The 25,899-nt window shown below is 44.3% G+C and overlaps 2 protein-coding genes across 2 annotated transcripts in view; both read right to left on the bottom strand.

Moving 5' to 3' along the window:
- Window positions 1-2,485, bottom strand: part of ptprq (protein tyrosine phosphatase receptor type Q) — a 38,554-nt gene extending 36,069 nt beyond the window's left edge. Inside the window, exons 1-7 of the mRNA XM_026999432.2 lie at window positions 2,210-2,485; window positions 1,726-1,839; window positions 1,456-1,597; window positions 1,078-1,332; window positions 768-985; window positions 475-655; window positions 68-361 (exon numbers count right to left, since the gene is read on the bottom strand). Of these exons, the coding sequence (XP_026855233.2) occupies window positions 68-361; window positions 475-655; window positions 768-985; window positions 1,078-1,332; window positions 1,456-1,597; window positions 1,726-1,839; window positions 2,210-2,254 (1,249 nt within the window). The 5' untranslated portion in view covers window positions 2,255-2,485. The remainder of the gene's footprint in view (window positions 1-67; window positions 362-474; window positions 656-767; window positions 986-1,077; window positions 1,333-1,455; window positions 1,598-1,725; window positions 1,840-2,209) is intronic.
- Window positions 2,486-4,201: 1,716 nt separating this feature from the next.
- Window positions 4,202-25,899, bottom strand: part of otogl (otogelin-like) — a 35,634-nt gene continuing 13,936 nt past the window's right edge. Inside the window, exons 25-58 of the mRNA XM_035525448.1 lie at window positions 25,729-25,867; window positions 24,831-24,965; window positions 24,517-24,663; window positions 24,233-24,352; window positions 23,862-23,978; window positions 23,229-23,385; window positions 23,027-23,053; window positions 22,675-22,848; window positions 22,232-22,510; window positions 21,997-22,114; window positions 21,808-21,887; window positions 20,988-21,664; window positions 19,828-20,005; window positions 19,467-19,609; window positions 19,344-19,367; window positions 18,685-18,777; window positions 18,346-18,529; window positions 17,768-17,985; window positions 17,540-17,681; window positions 15,551-15,736; window positions 15,089-15,301; window positions 14,861-14,965; window positions 14,654-14,761; window positions 14,454-14,555; window positions 14,186-14,290; window positions 11,740-11,780; window positions 11,476-11,539; window positions 10,892-11,070; window positions 10,253-10,357; window positions 10,019-10,138; window positions 9,887-9,932; window positions 8,731-8,802; window positions 5,073-5,152; window positions 4,202-4,942 (exon numbers count right to left, since the gene is read on the bottom strand). Of these exons, the coding sequence (XP_035381341.1) occupies window positions 4,742-4,942; window positions 5,073-5,152; window positions 8,731-8,802; window positions 9,887-9,932; window positions 10,019-10,138; window positions 10,253-10,357; window positions 10,892-11,070; window positions 11,476-11,539; window positions 11,740-11,780; window positions 14,186-14,290; window positions 14,454-14,555; window positions 14,654-14,761; window positions 14,861-14,965; window positions 15,089-15,301; window positions 15,551-15,736; window positions 17,540-17,681; window positions 17,768-17,985; window positions 18,346-18,529; window positions 18,685-18,777; window positions 19,344-19,367; window positions 19,467-19,609; window positions 19,828-20,005; window positions 20,988-21,664; window positions 21,808-21,887; window positions 21,997-22,114; window positions 22,232-22,510; window positions 22,675-22,848; window positions 23,027-23,053; window positions 23,229-23,385; window positions 23,862-23,978; window positions 24,233-24,352; window positions 24,517-24,663; window positions 24,831-24,965; window positions 25,729-25,867 (4,879 nt within the window). The 3' untranslated portion in view covers window positions 4,202-4,741. The remainder of the gene's footprint in view (window positions 4,943-5,072; window positions 5,153-8,730; window positions 8,803-9,886; window positions 9,933-10,018; window positions 10,139-10,252; window positions 10,358-10,891; window positions 11,071-11,475; window positions 11,540-11,739; window positions 11,781-14,185; window positions 14,291-14,453; window positions 14,556-14,653; window positions 14,762-14,860; window positions 14,966-15,088; window positions 15,302-15,550; window positions 15,737-17,539; window positions 17,682-17,767; window positions 17,986-18,345; window positions 18,530-18,684; window positions 18,778-19,343; window positions 19,368-19,466; window positions 19,610-19,827; window positions 20,006-20,987; window positions 21,665-21,807; window positions 21,888-21,996; window positions 22,115-22,231; window positions 22,511-22,674; window positions 22,849-23,026; window positions 23,054-23,228; window positions 23,386-23,861; window positions 23,979-24,232; window positions 24,353-24,516; window positions 24,664-24,830; window positions 24,966-25,728; window positions 25,868-25,899) is intronic.

The raw sequence follows: 25,899 nt of genomic DNA on the forward strand, positions 1-25,899 counted from the left end.
TACATCTGCAATTCTGTGTGTGTCTGTAGATTATATTCTAGCTATATTGCATGCCTCTGTAACTCACTTGTTTTTGCAATGAATATAGGGCCAAGGGTTTGAGATGCTCCACTGGGATGTATAAGGCTGAGTGAGAAGTAATAGACATGTCCAGGGTAGAGTCCACGCACAACCACTCTATCCTGTGTTTGCGCAAACAGGGTGTGTGTGAACACTTGTCTCCCTGACCGATCCTCAGTGAGCAGGCTGAGCTCTGAGCTGGCAGTGAAGTGTTGGAACAGAGAGAGGTATGACCAGTGGAAAGCTGCTTCCATCTCATGTACACTCTCCATCTGCAACCCAGCAATTGACTCCTGCAGCACTGTAAGGTGCATAAAAGACAGATAAACACACGGCAAATTTACAGACACTGGGATTACATGCTTCCAAGATCGTAAGAGAGAACAGCAGTAATGCACTCACTCTCTCACTCACATTCCAACTGGCAGAGGGAGGGTAGCTGCAGGAGACAGGGGAGAGAGGTGAGGAAGTAGCCTGCTCCACTGGCATTCCTCTGGAGGGCAAAACAATCTGTCTGATTGGCTGAGAGAGACGATATCACACCAACACTCAGGTTGTAGGCGGAGCCATCAGACCAGCTCAGCTCCCCCTCTTGCTGTGGATAGGACAGAAAAAGGGAGTGTAGTAAGCTGTAGGTGATTTGAATAAGGGTTGGAATGTGTGCATGTTTGTGTGTGGTCAGGTCTCCATAATTCAACGAGTGGTACCTGTCGGTCGTTCAGAGCAGTCCATAGCAGCAAGTTGTGGTCATGAGATTGTAGATGGGATGAAATCGACAGAAAGTCAACATCTGTCTTTAGGTTGGCCAGTTGGACACCGGGAGCTACCCGTTCACATTCACGCTGGGCCTCAGTCCACGTGAGGATACCCGCACTTACCCGATAACAGCTCCACCCGACAGCCAGCCAGCCCTCTGGGCACTGAGCTGCACAAAAAGACAAATCACGCAGTCGGTATGAACAACTGAGTGTGTCTGAGTCTGCTAGAATGTTGTGGCACCTGTGCATATGTGTTCACCTGTCTTTATGGCCATTTGCAGCTTCTGTGTGAGAGTGATATTGGTGAAGGGATGCGTTTTCTCTTCCACACTGACACTATAACGAGTTCCTGGTCGTAGCCCTGTCACCAGGTGAGACGGATGAGAAGAGGAGATGGTCCAACACTGACGATCTACACACACCTGCAGAACTTGACTTTTACTCCACCTGGTCCACTTCAACAGAGCACTTGTACAGGAGACCTCCACCCTCAGAAAGAAGCTCTGCAGAGGATCTGGAATGAACCACACAGAGCAAAATTAGCCTCCTAAAATGTTCGGAGCCACAGCAAACTGAAGGGAGTTGTTATTAGTACACAACGAGTGTACTAATAACAGAGTCAGCACGATCTTCTCACCCAACCGAAAGGATCTGAAGTCCAGCAGTTGCTGGTCACTGTATGACTGCAGAGTCAGACTGAGCTCCTTGGACGTCTGTGGCACACTTGCATCTATGATACACTCACACACTCTTTGACATACTGCACCGCTGTTCAGCACCTGACAGAGATATAAACCTATATATGACCTGCAGCAGATAAACTAGAATGTGTGTGTGTGTGTGTGTGTGTGTGTGTGTGTGTGTGTGTGTGTGCGTGTGCACGTGTGTGTGTGTGTTATTTCAATACCTTGTTTCCCAACAAAAGTGTGTAGGAGTCAGACTCTAAACTGAGAGGAAAACAACAGAATTCCACTTGCACATAGACTGATGCATGACTGCTCAGAATAGGGACTGACCACACCTGAGAGAAAGACAAAGTGTGATACCACAAAAGTTATCGTGGAGGTGCTTGGTAGTTCTGCCTTCAGAATAGGTTTGAACTGTTTATTTTTAGGGTTTAGATCTGGCAATATTTGCTCCCAACCCACACATGAACTTAACAAACGTTGTCCTCCTTTTCCCATTTTGAAATAAAAAACTTATACTAGTCAAAATGTAATTATATTCTTACTAATCAGTTCACTATTACTGATAAATACATCAACATTTCAAAACGCAATCAATTAATTTACAAGTAATAAATGCTGACAGTTCAAAGCAAATTAAAGCAGCAAGGACCACGACTCCATCAGGGTGATTTTATCCTTAAACAATACACGGAAAATCATTACCTTTATTAGAAGTCCCAATAGCCACACAGAAACCGATTTTTCCATTAAGCCGCTCGGTTTTATTGCAGTGTCTGAGAAATAGATGATATCCAATGAAAAGGACCGAAGCGTAGTTTAGAACAAGTCAAGGAATCACGCTCATAATATGTTAATACTCGTCTGCTTTTAGCGGCATCAGACGTCGTCATGAATGCACTTCAAGGCGCCGACGTACAAATCTGCATTTCACATTCCATTCACTCCGGATGAAAAATACTTTACTAAGGGTAACGCCTTCTTTGCGACTAGAAAAATCCATGCCTACGTCCAAAAAAAAAAAAATATATATATATATATATATATATATATATATATATAAACACAGTAATAAAAAAAAACCCCGAGTACTGGTAAAAACCCCATTTACATCTGTTTTGAATCTACCGCGCTTTCATCCTGCGCGCCCCTGCGCCCCGCTGCTGGAGGTAATTCCTTCTCCCTTTCAGTCGGACCGGCGAGGATTACGCCTGTCTCACCAAATCTGCCTTGGCCATAGTCGGCCCTTTTGCCCCGAGCCAAGGTTGTCATGACTACCACGCCCCCCCCACCACCACGCCCCCCGCATCTCCCCCCCCCCGCCCCATACACACCCCATTCCACAAGTGGGAGTCGTACAAGGTCATTACTGAAGGATTTACCGTGACAAACAAATGGCTGGAGTCCATGAGGTAAAGTAACGCAAACGTGTTTTACAAAATACACGGGAATTGCTTAACTCTGGTTTGAAAGAGCGCCCAAAAGCTGCGAGACTAAAACCCCTTGTAAGAAAGATTAGTTGCTTGCTGAGCTCAAGGATGGTCACGTTTTGTCAGAAGGTCAAAGTATAATGATGTGCAGCGACAATGGCCTATTTAAGGGAAATTGTACCTGTATCAGTTATACGACAGCCATATTTAAATTCATGTTTAATTGTTCATGGAGAGTTGTTTTGTTTCGTAGATCACAAATATTACCCAGTGCAGCCAATAAGATCTCGAGTAAATTGCTAATAGTTTGTGTAACGGGCATGTTTAGCATTCTAGAGAGTATGAACAATATTTTTTTTTCAATTAGACTAAATGGGGCCAAAAAATAAAATATTTAGTTACCCCTATGCCAAAAAAAGGCTGCTGACTGCACTCATCTTAAAACACAATTCAGCACTTTCACACGAGGAGGAGGTGAACCATTCCAACATTTTAATTGCTCAGCCGCTAAACTATAACACAACTCAGCAGGATAGAGTATGGTCGTGGTGTGGGCTGTTCCAGTGAACAAACAAGGCTTTCAGTGAAGACAAGAAAAGAGGACCAACCCTTAATGAGTGTTGCCTGCTAGGTCACATATAAGACCCTTTTCTTTATATGTTTTAGTATATGAATTCACTCTTCTGTGTAATATTACTCATAGTCCTACACACACACACTACTGTGCAAAAATCTGCAAAATTTGTTGTTATAGCAATGGTATAATGACCATATATAATTATCTGTCTCTTTATTAAGATACAAACAGAAAATACAGGAAATATGTTCACAAAATAAAAAACTAAATGGCTTCTACAGACAAACGTCAGTAGTGTGACTCTTGGCACTAAACAAATCTTGAACTCTTGGGGAGACTGACCTGAAGATTTCTAAAGTAATCTTCTGGTTTATTACACAATTCTTTTAGCACTGCTCAGAGTTCTTCAGATTTAGGCTTTTCCTGCTATTGCTCAAGTGTAAAAGGAGGGCACACTAAATACTTACAATTGTAGCCTACAGAAGTTGTTTTTTTCCTGGTTTTTTTTTGTTTTGTTTTGTTTTGTTTGTATTTTAATACTGCAAATACATTTCCTGATAAATAATATTTTCTGGTTGTATTCCACTAAAGATATGTATATATATATATATGTATGTATGTCCAGAGAACAACCACAGAGAGAGATTACTAATTACTATGTTTTATGTCCTTGACTAGTAATAGCAGCTCTACACAGATGAGATTCTGCCATGGTTTCAGTCTGAACAGAAGCACTACTCAAAAGCCTGTACAGAACTGGCTTGTTTATTTTTCCCTGTAGGGTAGTTTAGGTCTGTAAAAACGTTTGGACTGCAAATGGTTCAAAAATAGAACAAAGTTCTCACTTAAATAAAACATCATGTTAAAAAGTTTATATTAAAAAAAAAGATCTAGACATTTTAGGTTTCCTAATTACAATAAATGTGCAATAATCAGTTTTGCTACTAATACACTACACTTCTGCACATACTTTTGACAGATGGTATTATCTCTAAAACGCTAGCTGATTTAATATTTGGTTGTTGGTCATGCACTTACAAACTATGTGATTAACATACATACTACCCCCAGTTAAATCAGACCTCAGTGTTTTTAAAACTACAAAGATGGTATTAGTAGCTTGTGGTTTTACTGTTCTGTGTAATAAAAACTGGGTATGTCCATTGAGAGAGTATATATACTTGGTAATACTAGTACTACTGCATATCTAACAGTAACTGTTAACATTTATTAGTTCCACTGGCATGAGCAGTCCATAGGCTCTTGGTAATTGTAATCCACAGTTGTACCATTTCGTGTGCAATAAAGCTGGATAATGCGGTTTTGTAGACCATTTTCACGACAGCATTTGCAAAAACGTGCATGGCTGTTTATGTTGAAGTTAAAGATGGTGGCAGATGGGCACTTCCCATCACATGAATATACTGTTACCTGAGGGAGGGAGGGAGGGAGAGAGAGAGAGAGAGAGAGAGAGAGAGAGAGAGAGAGAGAAAGTTAAATATGAGGGTGAAGCAGTTAATCAGGACAAAAAATGGCTGGTCGTGAGGTGACTATCACTCACTGGGGCATTGCTTCTGCAGTCATCTTTCCTGATGGTGGTTCTGATGGCCACTCTTTTACATGTCTTACCATCCTCTTTACCTACACCCAAGGAGGAAGATAGTTTACCTTCAGTTCTTTCTTTCTGAAGCCTTACTTACATTGCAATGTAACAGTAAGTCTCTACAGTGTCTTTACAGTGCAGTCTCCCAATATATATATTAAAATATATATTATATATATATATATATATATATATATATATATATATATGAATGAAAGTTAAGTACATGATTACATAATTATTATGCAACAAATTTAGAGCAAAATTGGACAGCAAAACAGTAGTTACATCACTGACTTTTGTACAGGAGTTTGGAGGCTCGAATCCCAACCAAAGTATCTTCAGTGTGGTCCTTTAAGCAAGGCCCTTAACGCTGCCTGCCAACCTCATTAACAATGAGAGTTTGGAATAAGAGAGTCATACTGACTTGGACGTCGCCCGGGTCAATAAGGTTCATGTCAGATGTTAGGGTACTAGGGTAATCCGATGAAAAAGGTGGACTACTGGAACAAAGTACAAGACACTCATGAACGAGAGTGGAGAAGAGAGGACTGTTGGAATGCTACTGTGCAAGCAAATGCAGTGTGAGGGGATATATGCAGAGCATGTGAGAACTATGGATGCTTTGAAAATCAACATCTAGCCTGTGAAACAACTAGCAGCTCAGTGTTACAACATCCGCAAGTGGCAACTGCTATCACAACTTCAGATTGATGAGGTACAACACATATGCTATGGCAAGGGGGAGCCAGGTCATAGGAGAGATATCATCATCATCTCCAAACCCCAAAATTGGGAACCAAGGCCCAGTACATCAAGCTCAATACTAGCGCTGCTAAGATGAACAGACTACCAAGCCGTAGCAGACTACCAAGATCAAGTACCTGAAAGGTTGCTGGAACCTGTGAATGCAGCCTTAAAGACAATCCCTATTGTGAAACCAACAACAGTAGGAATCACTGAAACCAAACAAGCTGATACATTTTATAATATATAGTGATAATTGCTTTGCTACAAGATAAACACCATCATCAACAGGGAGCTGTCTCTTCCATGGATAAAGATAAAGGCCACACAGAGAGAAGTCAGCCAGCAAAGTACAATCATAAGGCAAAGTACAACAAGCTGTCCATACCTTGCCAAGTAAAGATTAACAGCTCCAAGTAACAGCTATGGCAGTTACACAGAGACACACATGGGAAGTAGAAGCCAGGAGAATAAACAGGATAAATAAACAGGCCAATAACCTGCCTCTGTCCAACATGAAAGCTCCTATCGGGCATCACTGTGGCCAAGTGATGGTATAAGTAGGCACATGGCTCAATATAAAAAAGCCACTCAAGACTAAGACCAGACAGACCAACCTGTGCACCACCTTGATTGATTACAAGAAAGCCTATGATTCAAGAAATGCCCCACACATGGATCTTGGAATGCTTGAATGCTGTATAACATCAAGAAGACCCCATGGAAGACAATCCTAGAGGCCAGCTTCAAGCCAACAGCACGAATTACCAAGGAGATGTCCTGTCCCCACTGCTGTTCTGCATCGGTCCAAAGCCCCTCAGTGAGATAATCACCAAAAGTGGCTACAGAATGGAGCAACAATCGGCCACCTCATGTACATGGATGACATCAAGCTGTATGCCAGTGAACTACCTAATTAACCTAACTATCTGACTCACTAATCCACGTCAGCTCACTATTCCAGGATATAAGCAACAACATCGGAATGTCCTTCGGACTGGATAAATGTGGTTGTATGGTTACAAGAAGAGGGAAGGTAGCTAGAATAAAGGGGATCACACTACCAGTGGGTAATATAACAGATTTTGATGACAGCTACAAGTCCCTTGGAATCCCACAGGCAAAGGGGAATCACGAAGAGGCCACAAGGAAAGTAGCTACAGCCAAATACCTAAAAAGAGCGAGGCAAATCCTGTGAAGTCAGCTAAATGGGAAAAACAAAATACGAGCTATCAACACCTATACCCTGCCAGTCATCAGGTACCCCACTAGCATAATAAGATGGCCTAAGGAGGAGACAGAAGACACTGACATCAAGGAACTCCTCACAATACATGGAGGGTTTCATCCCGAATCCAGCACCCTGAGACTAAGCGGAAGGAGTGGGGCTGAGGACTAGTGAGTGTCAGCGCCACTATCCAGGATGAAATAACCAAGATTCAGGAATACACCAAGATAATGGCCCCAAGTGACAAAGTGCTTAGTGAGCACCTCAAACAGCAGAAACCTGAGGAGAATGAAAATGAGTAGGTGTTAGCTACATCAGGAAAGAGGAACATGAGAAGCTTGAGAAATACCCAGGGCTGAGGGAAGAGACAGAAGAGATGTGGGGGGGTGAGGACAACTGCGGTTCCCCTGATAATCAGAGCACTAGGGGCTGTAACCCCCAAACTAGGAGGATGGCTCCAACAGATACCAGGGACAACATCTGAGATGTCAGTCCAGAAGAGTGCAGTCTTGGGAACAGTTAAGATGCTATGCAGGACTCTCAGGCTCCCAGGCGTTTGGTAGAGGACCCAAGCTTTAAGGAAAATAGAAAGAAGGAGAGAGAGAGAGAGAGAGAGTGGATGTAGAAACATTACCAGTTTGCTGCCAAGTTTTGCTATATATTTGTTATTGAATAATTATGCACTTCATTTTCAGTGGTTAAATAGACTAAAAGCCATTACTCTGTGAATGAGCCTTTCACAGAGAGCAAGTACATACACACATACACACACTTTCTTGCTATCTCCCTGTTACTCTTTTATTCTCTTCTACACACACACACACACACACACACACACACACACACACACACACACACACACACACACGCACGCGCGCTCACAATCATTCGCTCTTACAAAAAAACCTATAGTAAGCTCAGTGCCTATTGAGCCTACTCCATTATAGTTGAATGTTGGGGATTCCACTGGACTGACAGGTCTGTATCCATGGGGATGATTCCCATACCACATTGTAGCTGTTAGATGTAGTGCTTCACAAAGTTAGCTTTAAAAGGGGATGACTGTAGCTGTTTTTCCAATTTTATTTATTTATTTATTTTTGTAGAGGCATGAAGAATGTTTCTGTTTAGTGAGCAGTCATTGTATGTTTTTAGTAATCTCAGAATCCTGATTTAAACTGTGAAACTAAAATTCCTGGGATGTTAGGCCCATACAACAGAGGTCAAGTTATCAGTTCATTTCAACAGAGGATACATCATTCCTCTGAGGGGAGCGACAAGTGAGGAAGTAATGATGAACTGTTTGGTATGTAGGAGTAATGTTCTGTGTGTGTGTGTGTGTGTGTGTGTGTGTGTGTGTGTGTGTGTGTGTGTGCATCTGGAGAAATTAAGATGTAATACAGAATTAGAGAATAGCTTACTTGAACAAACCTTACCATGTTCAGACTCACCAGAAGTAAAACAGAAAATAAGTTAGCTGGTAATATAGGTGGTACTCAGTGCACGGTCACACACACACACACACACACACACACACACACACACACACACACACACACACACACACACACACACACAGACACAGACACACACAGACACGCCACACACAAGGTCGAATAAAAGAAGAGGGAGGGAGAGTACCTGTGTCACAGTTAGTACTAGCAGTGGGAGTTACTGGACTAACCGAAAAAGGCAACAAACCAAGTCCAGCACCTGAGGAACACACAGGGGCATGTTCACAATCTGACACTCTGTTCAGAGGTCACAAACTCCATCTCCCAGCATGCTCACTGCCAAGCTGGACAGAACCACGCAGTTTATCCCTCACCTCCAATACCATACCAGCCACCGGACAGGCAAGAGCACCAACCATTACTACCACATGCCCACACACTGGCTCGCATGCAGAGGCTCTCACAGTATATCCACTAACATACTTTATAATATATATTAACATTAATATCATGACACACCTTTTTGTTCACCCTTAAACACGCCCTCCCATACACATATAGAGAAAAAGAACATGCCACACCTCTGAGTTCCCCAAGCATGCAATACCAGTCTAATCAGAATGTCATGGTGTTGAGTTTTATGAGTAGATCATTAAGGATAGCTTCACACTAATTGCTAAGAAGTAAATGGACAGGATTAAGGCTTAGTTTATTTTTTGGCAATGTCCTTAAAAAAGTAACCTCTATATATTATATAAACTATATTTCTTTTCTGAAGCTATTGTTCAGTTTTCTAGTATAACACAATCTAGTGACTCAACCACCATCATTTTAAAAACTTAAATTTAACAGCAGCCTTACAGCCAAAGACCCAGCCAGTTCCAAAGCTAAGACACAGAGAAAACATGACACACAGGCCTGAGAGGCAGAAAAAAACAAAATCTGAAAGAAAGAAAATGCCACCCAAGTGTAAGCTAACCTAAAGATGTAGCTAATGTAACCATGGTTTAATCAGTTCTGTTTCACATGATGTAATTCCTAATCAGCTTCATTATTCATTACCTGATCTGTGTTTCAATTGCATTTCATTTGGACAGTACCACCCTGCAGTATCTTCTAATTCAGAGAAAGAAAAGAAAATGTAAAAACATTTGGGAATGAAAGAAGGGTAGAACATAGAGGGAGAAAGAGAGAGAGAGAGAAGCGTATGCTTTATTTTCTCCCAGGCAGCAGGGGGCAGGAAACAGGGACAGGCCAAACCAGCAGCCAGAAAACCCAACACTGGCATCCCTCATGCTGCTTCTATCGGCACACAGCAACCCCCAAAAGCACTGACTACTTACACGTCTTACAGCAGCCGTCAACATAGGTCTGCACAGCACCTCCATTCTGAAAAGTGATCACCAGTTATAAGCACAGGAATTATAAAGTTGCACAGTTTAAGAACGACCAAAACACAGTGTTTTGCAGCCAACCTGAATGCACTCGGTGTCATTGAAAGGAGGGCAGACAACCCCAGAGGCGAGAATCACTGCTCCCACTGCTGTCTGCATACAGTCAAAGCGGGTGCAGTTGGCCACCCAGGAGCTGCCTGCCTATAATTATACAGGCATGAGCCATAGACACTCTACTCCGTCTCTACTGCTGAGCATGTCTGCTGTAATATGTGTACATATGTGTGTGCAACCCATAGAGGAGAGCCAGGTTACCATAAATACTTCTGTGGTTCCATTTTCTGTGGAAAACGAGCATGAGATATTTTTACAGGAACCGCAGCACGCGTGGGGGTCAGAGGATGGGACATATACCTGGTGCTTTGGAAGCAAAAGACACAAAATAGTGAGCTAGCTCACACTGAACATTTAATATACATGCATTTATGCTGTTTGGAAAATTTTAAAGTAAGATGATGTATTTGTAACCTGGTTCAATAAAATCATTAAGATGCTGAAAGACCAACTTACTGAATGTTCTTGTTTTTCAAGCTGCTAAATATGCAATTTCAGCTGTCTTTCCCAGTTCCCATATCATCAGGAAATTGTCATATTGTATAAAAGCACTGTAATTTCAGTCCTATTAAAATATTCTTTCAATCCATCAGTAGTTGTAGGTCCTGCCTTAATTTGTTAGGATCAAGTCTACATTTTTGTTTATCCCAACCTTTAAGAATCCGCATTTACAATTTAGCATTGACTCCATATGCTGATATGAATGATATGATACGAACGGATTCCATATGCAATATCTTCTTGAGGCTGATCATTATAGTTCCAGTATAGATCCAAAAGCTTTAGCGCCAGTAGGTACTGGATGTCTGTGTACTACAATACAGTTTTTGTGGGACTTACAGGCTCACACTTTTCAGAGCAGTTGGCAGAGCTGACATCCATAGCATAGAAGCCTGTGCTGGGGTCCCTGTGTGTGAGGCAGTGCACAGTGTAGCACAGCTCCCCCTCAAAATACTGAACCATAGATTGGCCTGGACTTAGCACAGTGCCACCCTGAAACAAACACACATCTGCCCTTTCTGCGCAAACATACAGACACGCACACACCGGCACACAAACATACACATGTGCAGATGTATATTTGCTAAATGTCCATTAATGATTACATGGTGTTAAAGGGAGAGCAGTCAGTATATTTGCTAAATGTCCATTAATGATTACATGGTGTTAAAGGGAGAGCAGTCAGTATATTTGCTAAATGTCCATTAATGATTACATGGTGTTAAAGGGAGAGCAGTCAGTATATTTGCTAAATGTCCATTAATGATTACATGGTGTTAAAGGGAGAGCAGTCAGTATATTTGCTAAATGTCCATTAATGATTACATGGTGTTAAAGGGAGAGCAGTCAGTATATTTGCTAAATGTCCATTAATGATTACATGGTGTTAAAGGGAGAGCAGTCAGTATATTTGTGTGTCTTACTACAGGAGTACTGAGCACAGCCACAGGAACTGCTGTAATCTGGTTCCTCAACCTGAATTTCTTCCTGGGAAACAAAATGTCAAAGTGGTCAAAGGCTTCTTAGGAAATGAGGTCAATTACAGATAACTCTAGTTAACTAAACATATTTTTAAGGTTGAAAAAGGTCATACTATTTACAAATTGTAGATGCCTGTTTTCCCATATGTTAACACACAGAGATACATGCAGCATGGTGTACACAAAGACAGAGAGGGGTGAACTCACTGCAGAGCACTGAGGCCGCACAATGTTGTGACACTGACACTCTGAGGAAGAGATAACAGTTGAACAAAGCAGCACATTGTGCTTGTATCAGTATGTGTGTATTATAATATTCCAATATTCCAATTTGTAGTCAATTACACAGAGTTTCCAGAGAAACAGAATGTTTCGGACAGAGGTGCTTCATCAGAAGTGCAAGCATAGTGCTTCTGAATTAGTAGCAGGAGGAGCCAGTTTATATATGAAAGAGTAGATGATTAAATCTTAACATTCATTCCATGGGGTTCTAGAGTGTAGATAATTTATTTTTCTTTGAGTTTCCTAATTTCATTGCTGCCATAGCAACAACTGGCAATGCAAACAGACATGTGATTAATGCAGCAACCATTAGTATTAAAATGCCTTGCCACTGGAAATGGTGAATCCTTAATTCTGAAGGTCTGAAGGTGTTCAACAAACTGATCAGCAAGTCTTCTCTTGGTTTCTCCAATATAAAGCTGTTCAAGTAATACAAAAGACAACTCCCAACATGATGCATGAGGAGGAATGATGATTGATCATTTTGTGCCAGTTATTTTAGTGGCTGTGTTAATAAATTTACATGTAGCACATCAAGAGCAGCTGCATGATTCTGTACCACAAGCATTATTTGAATAATCATTTATCTCACTTTTGACAAGCATGTCTTTGATGTTTTTGTCTCGTCTGTAGGAGATTAGATTAAAAAGGGATGTGGTTTCTGCATCGTCCTGGAGGATTCTGAAGTCTGGAGTGTCTAAGTATAATATCAGCTACTGTTTTATTTATAGGAAGATAAGTCAGCACCAAGGGAAATCTTGTAGTCAGATTGTATGGCCTTCATATTCCACAGCAATTAGCCTGTGTTGAAATCATCCTGTAGGAATTAGAATGGAGGTACTGATAGCCCATTCTGTCTCATCCCAGATTAAGACCTGGGGACTGTGAAATCCAGGGAAGCAAAGAAAGCTTGCTGTCATGTTCCTGGAACCAATCCTTGACTGCTGTCCTAATGAAAAAGTGTCCTGCCATATGGTAAGCAGCAGCCATGAAGGGATTAACTTGGTCAACCACAATGCTTAAATAAATCCTACTGTCCAAATGTCCATCCACAGGTATCAGCACCCATGGTGTTCTAAAAAACCCTCCTCACAATATTACTCCACCTCAAGAGTGTAGATCATTTATTTTTTCCTCTCCTTCTTTATTTACTCCACCTCCACCAGCCTGAACTGTTGACACCGCACAGGAAGGGTTCAGCAATTCATGCTGCTTGCACCAAATTCTGACCCTCCCATCAGCATGGTGCAACAGAAATCAGGATTCATCTGACCAGGCAATGATTTCCACCACTGAGTGATCCAATACTCTTTTGCCCACTGGAGTCTTGCTTTTCTATTTCTCTTAGACAACAATGGCACTGTTGTTAGTGTAATGGGGCTCAAACCCAGGTCCAACAGGTAATGAAACCAACAGTCTACTGGGTGAGCCACCACACTTTAATGATGGTGGACCCGTGTGCAAAACAGGTAGATCTTAGAAGAGGTAAAACAAGAAAAGTAAATAACCAAAAGTGGGGAGCTGAACCCTAGCCGCTTTGTTGCAAGGCAAACAAATACCTGCTAGAATGCGGCAGCTATAAAACTTCCTGCGTGTATATTGCCCTTCAAAGGAATGGAGGACGACAAAACTAGAGGAAAAACTAAACACAACACCGAGCGTAGGAACGGGGAGAACCAAGGACACCACGGGAAGAATGGCAGCCCTGATGCACTGGGGAAAACCAAACTAAAACTCCCCAAACAAAACCAGAAAACAGGGAGGAACTGTAATGGCCAAGGGGAGCCTTGGGAGAGAGAGAGACTCGAGAGGGGAAATCTGGAGAAGAGAGGGAACATGTAAAAACACCAACACCCTCACAGAGCAAAAAAGAGGCATCACACACCTCAATACCCAGAGTTACTAGCCAGGAGCTTGGCTCAAAACTTTAGCAAAGACCCAACACTGAGTGACTGGGTCACGAGCTTATATAGGTCTAGCCAGCTGTTGGGCATCAAGCCTGATTAGTAGTGTGCCTGACTCGAGGCCTCCCTCTGGTGGCCGGAGGGGGCCTCGGCCTGGCACCAATCCTTCCAGTTATAGCCCATTTGTCCTAAAGAATTATAAGTTTGGACACATTATTTGGAGCAGCAGCATTGTATTCAGCTGTAATTTCCTTGACTGCACTGCCTGAATCAGAATGATTCTTGAGATCCTCCTCTGACCCCTTTCATTGATGAGCTGGCCACAGGAACTTCACAGTTCACATGATTTTATGCTGCACTCTGGGATCACATCTCAAACTTCCATACAGGGAAGCTCCAATCATGAAAGGGCCTGTGTCTCTAATAAAGTGCTTGTGTAAAGTAAAATGTGTGTGATGGTATACTACCACAGTGGGTCTCCGGACAGCAGCTTCCAGATACAGGTCTCCTAACCAGGGCAGCACCAGGGGCACAACTAATGCTGGGCTCAGGACATAGACTCATATCACACACTGCAAGAGATGGTTAATGTCATTTGCTTGTTTGTGTGCATGCATACATTTGACTGTGTGTGTGTGAGTGAGTGAGAGAGTGAGAGAGAGAGAGAGAGAGAGAGAGAGAGAGAGAGAGAGAGAGAGAGAGAGAGAGAGAGAGAGAGAATGCATGCTGGATTACCACAATAATATTGGGGACAGCAATGATTTGTAGTGTTCATATCCACAGCCAGCAACTCTCCAGGCAAACATACTGGAATGGGCTCCATGCAGGACTCACACACTACAATACAGTCACAGTGCATTTTCACTTTCACTGATATCTGTCATAGAAGTTCTGGAGTGCTGAACATGTTATAATACTTCATAGTGCCTTCTTACCACACAGATAGGTGTAGCAGCAGGCAGGTTGACCTCTGACCTCAACCAGGAACTGGTCCTCTCTGCACTCTGGGATTGGCACATGGGGACAGGCCAGGGGATCACACTCTACAACAGAACATTGACCTCTGTTAACACACAAACAGGCAAATCCACTGGATTTTGGAAACCAGAACTGGCAGTAAATGAACATCTGAATTAACAGACCACATCTGTACTCTGGACAGCAAGAGATGGTACTGTAGCCAATAATCAGCCTGTTCCCGTTCTTGCAGGTAGAAACCTCATTCTGGCAAATGGTGAGATTACACTCTGCACATACAAACACAAACACACACATATATAAACAAACACAGACGCTCTCGTATCGTACCTATGGGTTATTCGCTGCCCTTGCATTTGGCTTTGTAGCAGTGTAAAGGCAGGTGTGTGTACCACAGATCTTTTTGTGGCAGCAGGCACCCTCCTCCAACACATCGATGGCATACTCGCCCTCCCGCTCGCACAGTGGGGTAGGATCCGGGGCACACTCTGGCTCCACAGGAATCACGCTGCCGTTCTCCAGACAGCGGAACAGACAGCAGCCTCGGAGTGACCCGTTCCACACCTCACCTGGGGCCCGCGGAGAGCCCTCATTATCGGTGCATACTGTTGGGTAGGAGTTGGACAACACACACATCAACACAAACAGCACACCTTCAAATCACACATAACCCACTAATACACAAGTATACACATGTGCAATCTCACAGGGCTGTATTGGCAAACAGATTTGACCAACTGGCTTTGTGGCAAAGTAAAAAGTATAAAGAGAAAATTAATTCTATGTTTCCTTGCCTTTTTCTTAACACACACACACAAACACACACACACACACACAAAGTCTGTAGTCCTCACCACACTGGTCCTCCGTGACACAGAATGCTGAGTCCGCGCGGTGCAAGATGGTTCCACTCTTACACACACACTCTTCTCGAATGGAGGAACATGTGCTCTCCTCGTAGTAGTCTCGATTCTGACATGTCCTCGTCTTACATGTGTTCACACATGGCTTGTACTCTTTACCAGGAGGACACTTCAGAGCTGCCATGGACAGGCAATAAATACACACAGAACTCTTAAAGGAACCACACATACAGAGATTGCTCACTGGACAATCCTGCTGCAGAAAGAATTATCATGCATGTTGGCTTGAAGGACATTAACAAACAACATTTAGAAATGTTGTAAGAGGATTTTAGCCACCTGCTAGATTTTTTTCCTATTCAAGTGTCCATCCCGGGACTGTTGCGTACACTGGGAATGGATTTTTTAAGCAGGATGGGTTACATCCTAACTTCACCTTTGCCTGATTGCTGACAGCAAAGCTACTTTACCACACATGCATCCAGTTATGGCACATACAAAGAATAGCAGTGTGCACTAAAGGAGCCCCCAGTCGCCCATTAGATCTGCCACCACACTGAGGAACAACACTGAGGATATTAATGAACTTCCATCTCAATTTCTGCTGACAGAGGACCTCAGAACAATGCGCATCCCCTCCTCTTTTGCACTCAGAGAGAGGTAACAAACAGATATACTGAACTGGACATGCTGTGTGATGGTCAGAAAAAGTCAGAAAAAACAGTTCCAATAAGCTTAATTAGTTACTCTTAAACTCAGCAGTGCTTCAAATTCTCAGGAACAAAAAACATCATCTGTTGCTCCAAAAGCTGCTGTGTGTAATGCCATTAAAAATAAGAATTGTAAACCATAAGCTAGATTTAATTTTCTTAACAGAAATCTGGCTTGGCAATAATTACTTTGCCCTTAATGAAGCAGCTCCCCTTTTTACAGTTTTTTTCAGTGTTCCTAAAGTTAATTAGACAGGTGGGAACGTATCATACCTATGTAGCTGTCTGTCTATGTTTCAAGGAACTCTTCACTTTTGAATATCTTACCATGAATCTCAATGGTAAACAGTCAGCTATAATGTTGGTTATACAATATGTCACCCTCCCAGACAATATTCAGGTTTCTGACCTTCTGTCCAAGATTCTGGATAGATTATGACCATTTGCTACTTGCAGAGGACATTAACAGTCACTTCGATAAATGTCTGGATTTTAGAATTTTACTGAACTCCTTTCATCTTACACAGCATGGGACATGCTTTACAAACCATGTCCATCACTCAGACCTTTAATATTATATCTTACATCATATCATTTATCATTTATCATTTCATCTTTTGTGTCAATTCACCTGGACTACTGCTATGCTATTCTTCCTGGCCTACCAAGGAACTCCATCTCTAGCTTGCAGAAAGTGCAATGCTGCAGTGAGAATTTTGACACACAAGAATGAGGAAGCATGTTTAACCTGTTCTCAGACTCCTGCACTGGCTACCTGTTTTCTTCAGGACTGATGTTAAGACTTAATAATGATGTTAAGAATCTTAATAAAGTAATATGGATTTTACAATGGCTTCTAGCATGGTTTAGCCAATCAGATTTTAGGACCAGAACTATCCATTTTTATGACCTTAGTTGTCTTTTTCCATTATACCTCAGTGAGTTGATTATTAGGTGTGTTCTTACAACAGTAACATACGAGAAATACACTACCAGACTACAGAGTGGTGAGGCAGCCTTTTCATATTATGGCTTTAAGTTTTATAGCTCCCTTCCAAGAAACCTCTTGATGATCTAGGCACTTTTAAAAGAAGGGTTAAGACATATGGTCTCTCTCTCTCTCTCTCTCTCTCTCTCTCTCTCTCTCTCTCTCTCTCTCTCTCTCTCTCTCTCTCTCTCTCTCTCTCTCTCTCTCTCTCTCTCTCTCTCTCTCTCTCTCTCTCTCTCTCTCTCTCTCTCTCTCTCTCTCTGTGTCTGTGATGGTACTCACGGCAGAAGTTGCTTTTCCTCCAGCTGAAGCAGATCTGGTGAGTGTAACAGATGGCCACGTAAGCAGCCAGGAAGTCACACTCATGGTCCTTATAGTGCAGGTCACCTGCCCAGATCTTATCACAGAACTGCTCCGGTGAAACCTACAACATGCATTTGGTACACATGGCAACAACATCAGTGACTGCAGGGAAAATACATGTGTGTATTTGTGTGCTGTGTTCAGTACCTTGTGGTGGCACTTGGAGAAGGGTCTCTGGTTGAGCATTTGGAAGCATTTGGTGCAGTTGCCCGTGGTGCAATTGTCCCCCACTCTGCGGAAGTAGTCCGTCTCCTCTGACGTGTCCACCAACCAGCTGTGCAGAAACAAAGGGATGTCCTCTACTGTGCGCATCACTGTCCCGTTGGGCAGACGCAGGTCGTCGGCTGGGTTCCCATCACAGCAGCCTGAGAGGCAGAGCATGTGGCCAAGCACAGAAACACACACACACACGCACACTCACATTTACACACCTTTCTCTTTCATCAGTCAAATATTACAATGATGGGAAAACTTTCCCGCTTTTCAGTCTGTTCCTCACTATCTCCATCACTCTCCATTGTTCAGGGCAATAGGCTGGCTTACACATATGAACACATATATCCTACTGGAACAAATATTGCACCTAAATATTACAGAGAAAGAAAACTCTCTTTCCCTCTGTCTGTCTCTCAATCACTCCCTCTTACACACACACTTAGACAAATACACGCATGCACGCACGCACACACACAGACACACACACACACACACACATACACACTGACCACAGAGGCCTCTGGTGGAGGTGTTATCAGGGGCACCATATTGTAGGACCATAACGCCCGTGCTGTGGTACCACTGTATGCTGATGCCAGCAGGAGTGTGGATGATGTACATGGTGCCTGTGTCATCAATGTGTAGGTTCAACCTGGTGAACGGCAGTCGAGCTGTGATCTGGTTCACGGAAACCTACAAACAAACAAACAAACAAAAAAAACCCATAAAAACACAATAAAGCATTATAGTCTAAGAGCTGTAAACATTACACAGTCATAATTTTTACATGAAGGTAAGGCTTTGGATGAAAGAAGGCATGTCATGTCATGTCTGAAGAGCCTGTGCACCTTGCGGTCCAAGCGGTTGATCACAATCCTATAGGCGTGGGTGGTTATGTTCAACTTCTTAAAACATAGACCAGAGGTTCCACCTGTTGGAGTCTGTGAAAAAAAGGGAGAGAGGGCTCGGAATGAAAGAACAAGGGCATTACACTAATCCCCTTGATCACCGTGAGAACAAGGGCATTACAATAATCCCACTGATCACCGTGAGAACAAGGGCATTACACTAATCCCACTGATCACTGTGAGAACAAGGGCATTACAATAATCCCACTGATCACCGTGAGAACAAGGGCATTACAATAATCCCATTGATCACCGTGAGAACAAGGGCATTACACTAATCCCACTGATTACCATGATCACCCACTGATCCCACTGATCACCGTGAGAACATGGGCATTACACTGATCCCACTGATCCCACTGAACACCGTGAGAAAAAGGGCATTACACTGATCCCACTGAACACCGTGAGAAAATGGGCATTACACTGATCCCACTGATCACCATGAGAACAAGGGCATTACACTGATCCCACTGATCACCGTGAGAACAAGGGCATTACACTGATCCCACTGATCACCGTGAGAACAAGGGCATTACACTGATCCCACTGATCCCATTCCACGAGGTTTTCATGCTTAACAATAATGCTGAACTTACCGGCCTTCTGATATAGTTCACACTCTGAAACAGAGATTCGAAGACTACATCAGTACTTCAGAACACAAAACAAGTCTTATGTGCAAGAGGTTCATTAGTGTGTTAAAGTTAACGTGTGGTCACCTCACTGGTGGGGCACTTCTCGATGTGGCCGACAATGTTCTCTCTGGGCAGGTGGACTAGTATGTAGGAGCCATTGTCATACAGAGCAACATTGTTCCCATCAAACGTGATCACACGCAGGTCCGAGATTATAGAGCAGCGGCCTACCAACGCACATGTCAACACACACATTTGGATCACCTGATGTACTGAATTGTGAACTGTATTGTGTATGTTTGTGTGTGTGTGAGGTTTAGGTCTTTGTTTGGGGGTGGTGGTGTATGTATGTGTGGGGGGGGAGGGCGTTATATGTGTGTGTTTGTTTGTGTGTGTGTGTGTGTGTGTGCGCGTTTGTCTGCATGTGTGTGTGTGTGTATCTCACAGGGACAGCTCCACAGCGGGCAGCACACGTCTGTGTTGATCTGAATGGGCATGCCCAGGAGGTTGCACTGTGGCTGTGTGATGTTGAACCTGCAGTGCTGAGAGGAGTTGTGCAGCATCAGCTGCCCATTCAAGCAGATGTACTCGCTGCACTCGTCCACTCGCACGGAGTACGGAGGCTGCATGGGGACAAAACACACACAGAAGACTCATACCACAGAGGAGGCTGACATGACATTTTGTAAGATGCATTCTATTATATATATTATGCTTTAATCTAGCAAACGTTATGAATGAGTTTATTACATGGCCAGCGATGTAATAGATGTAATGTGAGCTAACATAGCTCATATATTTCTACCAAAGCTCTTCTGAAATGCTCCTAAACCTGCAGTCATACATCCTCCTCACTGACATGGCTGTGCTGGCAGCAGACCAAGAATGCCTCAACATACAAGGAGTTATTGGTAGATCGCAGACATGGGATTTCATTGGCCTGGGCACAGATTTACAGTTAAGGGTGTGAGTACATAATTCATTGTGTGTTATGTAGGAAGGATTTGTTAAACAAACTGCAAGAGGGCAGCATTAGTGTCAGATGTTTGCTATGCTGCGGTGTGTAGTAAAATCTGTGAGGTGTGTCGCATGTTTGGTATGCTGTGGTGTGTAGTGGAATGTGTGAGGTGTGTCAGATGTTTGGTATGCTGCGGTGTGTAGTAAAATGTGTGAGGTGTGTCGCATGTTTGGTATGCTGCGGTGTGTAGTGGAATGTGTGAGGTGTGTCGGATGTTTGCTATGCTGCGGTGTGTAGTGAAATGTGTGTGTCGGATGTTTGGTATGCTGCGGTGTGTAGTGGAATGTGTGAGGTGTGTCGGATGTTTGGTATGCTGCGGTGTGTAGTGGAATGTGTGAGGTGTGTCGGATGTTTGGTATGCTGCGGTGTGTAGTGGAGTGTGTGAGGTGTGTCGCATGTTTGGTATGCTGCGGTGTGTAGTGGAATGTGTGAGGTGTGTCGCATGTTTGGTATGCTGCGGTGTGTAGTGGAATGTGTGAGGTGTGTCGCATGTTTGGTATGCTGCGGTGTGTAGTGGAATGTGTGAGGTGTGTCGCATGTTTGGTATGCTGCGGTGTGTAGTGGAATGTGTGTGTGGTCATGCTCACTGTGCACGGGCCTGTGGGCAGCAGGAAAGGAGGGAGCACGGTTGTCATCATGGTGGTCTCCAGGGTGGGAGAGGGTGAGGGAGTCATGGACGCGAGCTCCGAGGTCTCAGCGAGCGCCTCTGTTGTCACCACAGGAAGGTAGTACCCCTCAGTCGCTGTAGTGAGGGAGGTTGTTTCCATAGGGACGGAGGTGGGCAGAGTTATCATTGTGGTAACAGCGGGAGTGGTGGAAGGAGTCATTGTGGTGACAGCCAAGGTGGTTGTTTCCTCTGATGTGGTGGCGGGAGGCGGTGATGGAGTTGTTGTCATGACGGAGGCAGGGGGTGTGCTGGGTGATTGGGTGGTTGAGGCCATGGTGGTAGGAGGCGCTGTGGTTGGTGGAGAGGAGGTTGCAGGAGTGGGTGCGGTAACTGTAAAGATGGGTGTACTGGCTGATCGGGTAGGAGGGATGGACTCTGTGGGCCATGAACTTGAAGCAACAGGCTCAGTTATTAATGTCGTGCTAGTGGTGCCTGCAGTGGTGGGAGCAGCGGTCGTGGTTGTGGTTGTCACGGTACTAGTGGTGGTTGTAGTTGTAGGTGTTGTGGTGGTTGTCAGAACTGGCATGGTAGCTGTGGTGGTTCTGTTAGACCGGGTCACAAACGTATATGGAGTCGGAGTGGGCAAAAGTGTTACACCTGCCAAAAAAACCCATCAAAAACATCAGCGTTAAGCAACAATCCACCATATCTGTATCGTATGCAGACGATGACGATGATGACGACGACGACGACGATGATGATGTTGACGACGGCAAAGGAGGGGAGGCGTTCACACTCACAGTCATCTCGGTAGACACACCTCCTGGTGACCTCGTCCAATAGCATGCCCCTGGGACAACGGGGAAAGCAGCCCTCCAGCCTGCACACATAGAGGGGCGCGGCCCAGGCAGTGAGCGCAAGCACCGCTCCCTGCCACCTTTACATTCTGAGGGTTTGGAGGTGCACAGGTGACAAATGCAGACTCTTACGGTGGCAGGAACTGGCAGCGCGTTGCATCGGGGTCGCGACACGTTTTTGCACATGGGCTGGCACACGAGTGGTACTTCCACTCACACATCAGGCGGTACGGGATAACAAAAGTGCTCTCTGAAACACAAGACAAATCACGCGTGCTAAAACAAGCTAAGAGATTAGCAGAGCGTAAGCATGTCTCAGGCAATAGCAGTGCAGGCGTGGTGTGTGGGTTAGCATGAACAAGCTTACCCTCCACGAGAAAACTGCTGCTCCCTTTGAAAGAGGGCGAGTTGTCATAGCGCTGTGCACGTGCATGTGTGTGTGTGAGTGTGAGGAAGATGCCCTTCTGACTATACAACTCAAAGGATGATCGCCCAGGCAACCACAAGCCCTGGTGATGAATGAAGGTTGCCCGGCGACGAAACACCTCCCCAGACTGCCAGTGCTCCAGTCGCACTCCAAGATTTGCTGTGACATACAGGAAGTAGTTCGGCCTCTCGGCAGACTCCAGTAAGACAACAGGAATCCCTGAAATCACATCAGCTCTAATTCTGTAACACTCGCCACAGCCCCTGAGCACCAACAAGAATGTGTGAGAATGTGTGAGAATGTGTAACAGTGTGTGAGAGTGTATGAGAATGTGTGAGGATGCGTGAGAACGTGTGAGAACGTGTGAGAATGTGCACTCCTACGTGAAGCTCGGTCCTTGTAAAGGCCGCTGGTGATCATGATGTTGAGCATGGAGGGAGGTTGAGCACTGCTCCTCAGCAAAGGGAACACCTCCCCACTACTGACGTTCGCCCCAAACACACACACCGAGTCATTCCGCTCAGTACTGGACAGAGTGAATGGGCCCTCGCCGAGCTCTGAACAGCACGCACACACACACACACACACACACACACACACACACACACACACACACACACAAAACACTGCTCTGTAGGTGTAATTCAGATTATTATGGATTTAATAATGTTAAGAGGATTTTAAAATCCTCTAAGTAAAAGATCTTAAATGACAAAGAAGGATAGGAATCCCTACCTTGGTTGTAGTATTCACAGTCATAGGCTAGAACAAAAAAAAAAAAAAAAAAATTATCAAAATGTGTCTATGTCCACATATGTGTGGTAGAGATCTTAGTGTTGGCTAACTAATTAAACTGGCTTTGATGATGGACAGTGCAAGTAGGCCAATACATCATTGTTTTGGTGCTGCGTGTGTATGCGCGTGCGCGCGCCCTTACGGCAGACAGTGGGAGACCTCCAGTACACAGTTACGCCATGCTGACAGCACTTGTGTGCATATGCAGCAATGCTGGTACACAGGCACTCACAGTCCCCACCACGATTGCAGTTGCACGTGTCTGTCAAACAGTTCTTATAGAACCAGGTCACGTCCACCTGGGGGCCAGAGAGATTAGTCACACTAATGACCACAGGACAATACCGCCAGGTAGGCTGGGGAGAGAAATGCCCACTGAGATTGACTTACCTTCCCATTCATACCATGCCAATCACCATCAGAAACCGGGAAGTAATATCAGTCACACACTGACATTTCAAAATAAACACATTCTATGCAAATATTTCTGCAAATAGCACAAGTTTGATAAATGAACATAGCAATACTGTATGTACCATTTATTTTATTCTTGTGATACTACCCCACCTACTGGCCAAATGACAGAATACTGCTAAGCATTCTCTCATCACCGAGGCATCGGTTTCATTGCTATCAGCTGACACATCACCACCATGTGTGGCACAGGGGCATGGGTGTGTGTTAGTGGTGCAAATGTGTGTGTGGCTGTGGGTAAGCAGCGCCCTTTTCTTTAGTACACAGAATGCATCGCTGAACTCCTGTGGGACGCACTTACCACATTGTGACATGGGGCAAAAACGTCACTGTACAGGAGTCCACATTCTCGCTTGGCATACGGCTGTCTGCTCAGGTCTCCTTCACATGGCCTTCGCACCACAAATTCACTCTCACACTACGCACAACACATGCACATGTGCACAAATGCAACAGAAGGAGGATGACAATTTTACACCTTATGAAACAAGCAATTATCTGATACAAATATAATCACAGAAATGCCTCATCCTGTCTCTAATAGTTCAAGATTCCCATTTAGACCCAGACAGCCTGTTATGACTAGAAATTATTCTATTATCCTTCCTGTCTTCCTCTTATTGTCCTGGGCAGGCAGTCATTCTCAGGTTACCCCCATGGCAGTAGGTCTACCTGGCCCAGGGCCCAGCTGTCTCCAAAGGCCTGAGCGTTGCTGACCTCCATGTGCCCTGCTGTGGTCATGTCATTCACCGTCACCATGTCAAAGTTGCCACACATGCCACTGAACTGACCCTGACGACAAACACAAACAAATTGGAAACAGCTCAGGCTCAGCTTGTGTGTGTGTGTGTGTGTGTGTGCACTGACAGCTGATATGTTTGAAGGACATATTCAGAAGGACATAAATTCAAAAGGACATAAATTCAGTGCCCTTGTAGTGAAGCAGAACCTCTAACCTTCCATCGTGGCCCAGCACGAATGAGGACAGTAGTCTTGCGATCCCAGAGCACAGTTAGGTCCTGGGCAGGGAAATGGACCACGGTGTAGTATCCTGCGCCCCACAGCTCAAACTCATAGCCCCGCCCCACCACCGTGGAGGAGCTCTGAAAAGCCACCACAGACACAAAGCCAGTGAACTCCACATGCACACCACGTAAACACCATGCCTGAAGTCAGATGGCCAATGAAAGCACTTTCTCGAATTGAGGGCTTTTTTGGACTGCAGTAAAAGGCTGTTATATCAGAGCTGTTAATGTTGTGTGTGACTCACAGGTTTGCCTGAGTTATCATTGAAGTAGAGTTTAGTAAGCCCAACGTAGATGAGCAGGTTCTTCATGCAAACTATTCCGCTCTCGTAGCAGTCTTTATTCTGAGCCGTGATGGAAATCTCTGTATCGCCTGTGCTCTATATACAGAAATAACAAACATGATGCATAAAAACATTTTAACATGTTACCTTAGGCATGTTTCAATGTGTGTGTGTGTGTGTGTGTGTGTGTGTGTTCGTTCAAACTCTTTATGTAATGGTCGAGGGCTCTGTCCCCCCCGCCCAAGTAGATCAGTGGTCTCCTCTGAGACTTGCTGCCCTTTAACAGACACCAAAGTCCATTCACCGACACAGCCATACCACACACGGACGGATAGACAGACGCGCACAGACGCACACACTCAGGGCAGTAGCAGATTGCAGTGCGTAGGCTGATTGGGAACAGATTGCTCTTTGTTAGCCTTGGGGCTGTGCTGAGTTGGTGTGGTGTGTTAGCTCGCGGGCTCTGACATTCACCGGGGCTCCGTTACAGCGCTCCTGCTCTAATTAAAAGATCCACTCTGATTTTCCCAAGATTAGCAGCTGTGGGAGCCGATTCCCTTCCTGCCACCCTATCCGCCCTGACAGAGAGCCGCCCGGCCAGCTCGCTCACTTGCGCGCTCCCACACACACACTCCTTCTTAGCCCTTTGTTGTTTTTGAGAATGCTTTGGCAAGTTTAAAAGTGTGTCCTTGTGGATGTGTTCACGGAAGCTGGTAAGCTCCTTTCTACTTAAGACTCAAAAAAAATCTGATTTACTCACAAACTCTCCACAAAGGGCGACGCTCACTGATGATTATTCTTGAACAGTGAACCTAGCTGACTCATGCACACACACAAACACACATGCACTCAATAGTACCTTTACTAGGTAGACCTGGCAGTCACTGACATAGTCGTACTCCAGGCCATCAAAAGTGTGGTAATGACGGTCACTGTAGACGGTGCAGACAGCCGGGCAAGGAAAGTATGTGCAGTTAAAGGACCCACGGTGGCACACACTGAAGACAGAAACAACATGCTAAAGACTTAA

Source organism: Electrophorus electricus, chromosome 4, assembly GCF_013358815.1.
Source record: "Electrophorus electricus isolate fEleEle1 chromosome 4, fEleEle1.pri, whole genome shotgun sequence".
NCBI classification, from domain to species: domain Eukaryota; kingdom Metazoa; phylum Chordata; class Actinopteri; order Gymnotiformes; family Gymnotidae; genus Electrophorus; species Electrophorus electricus.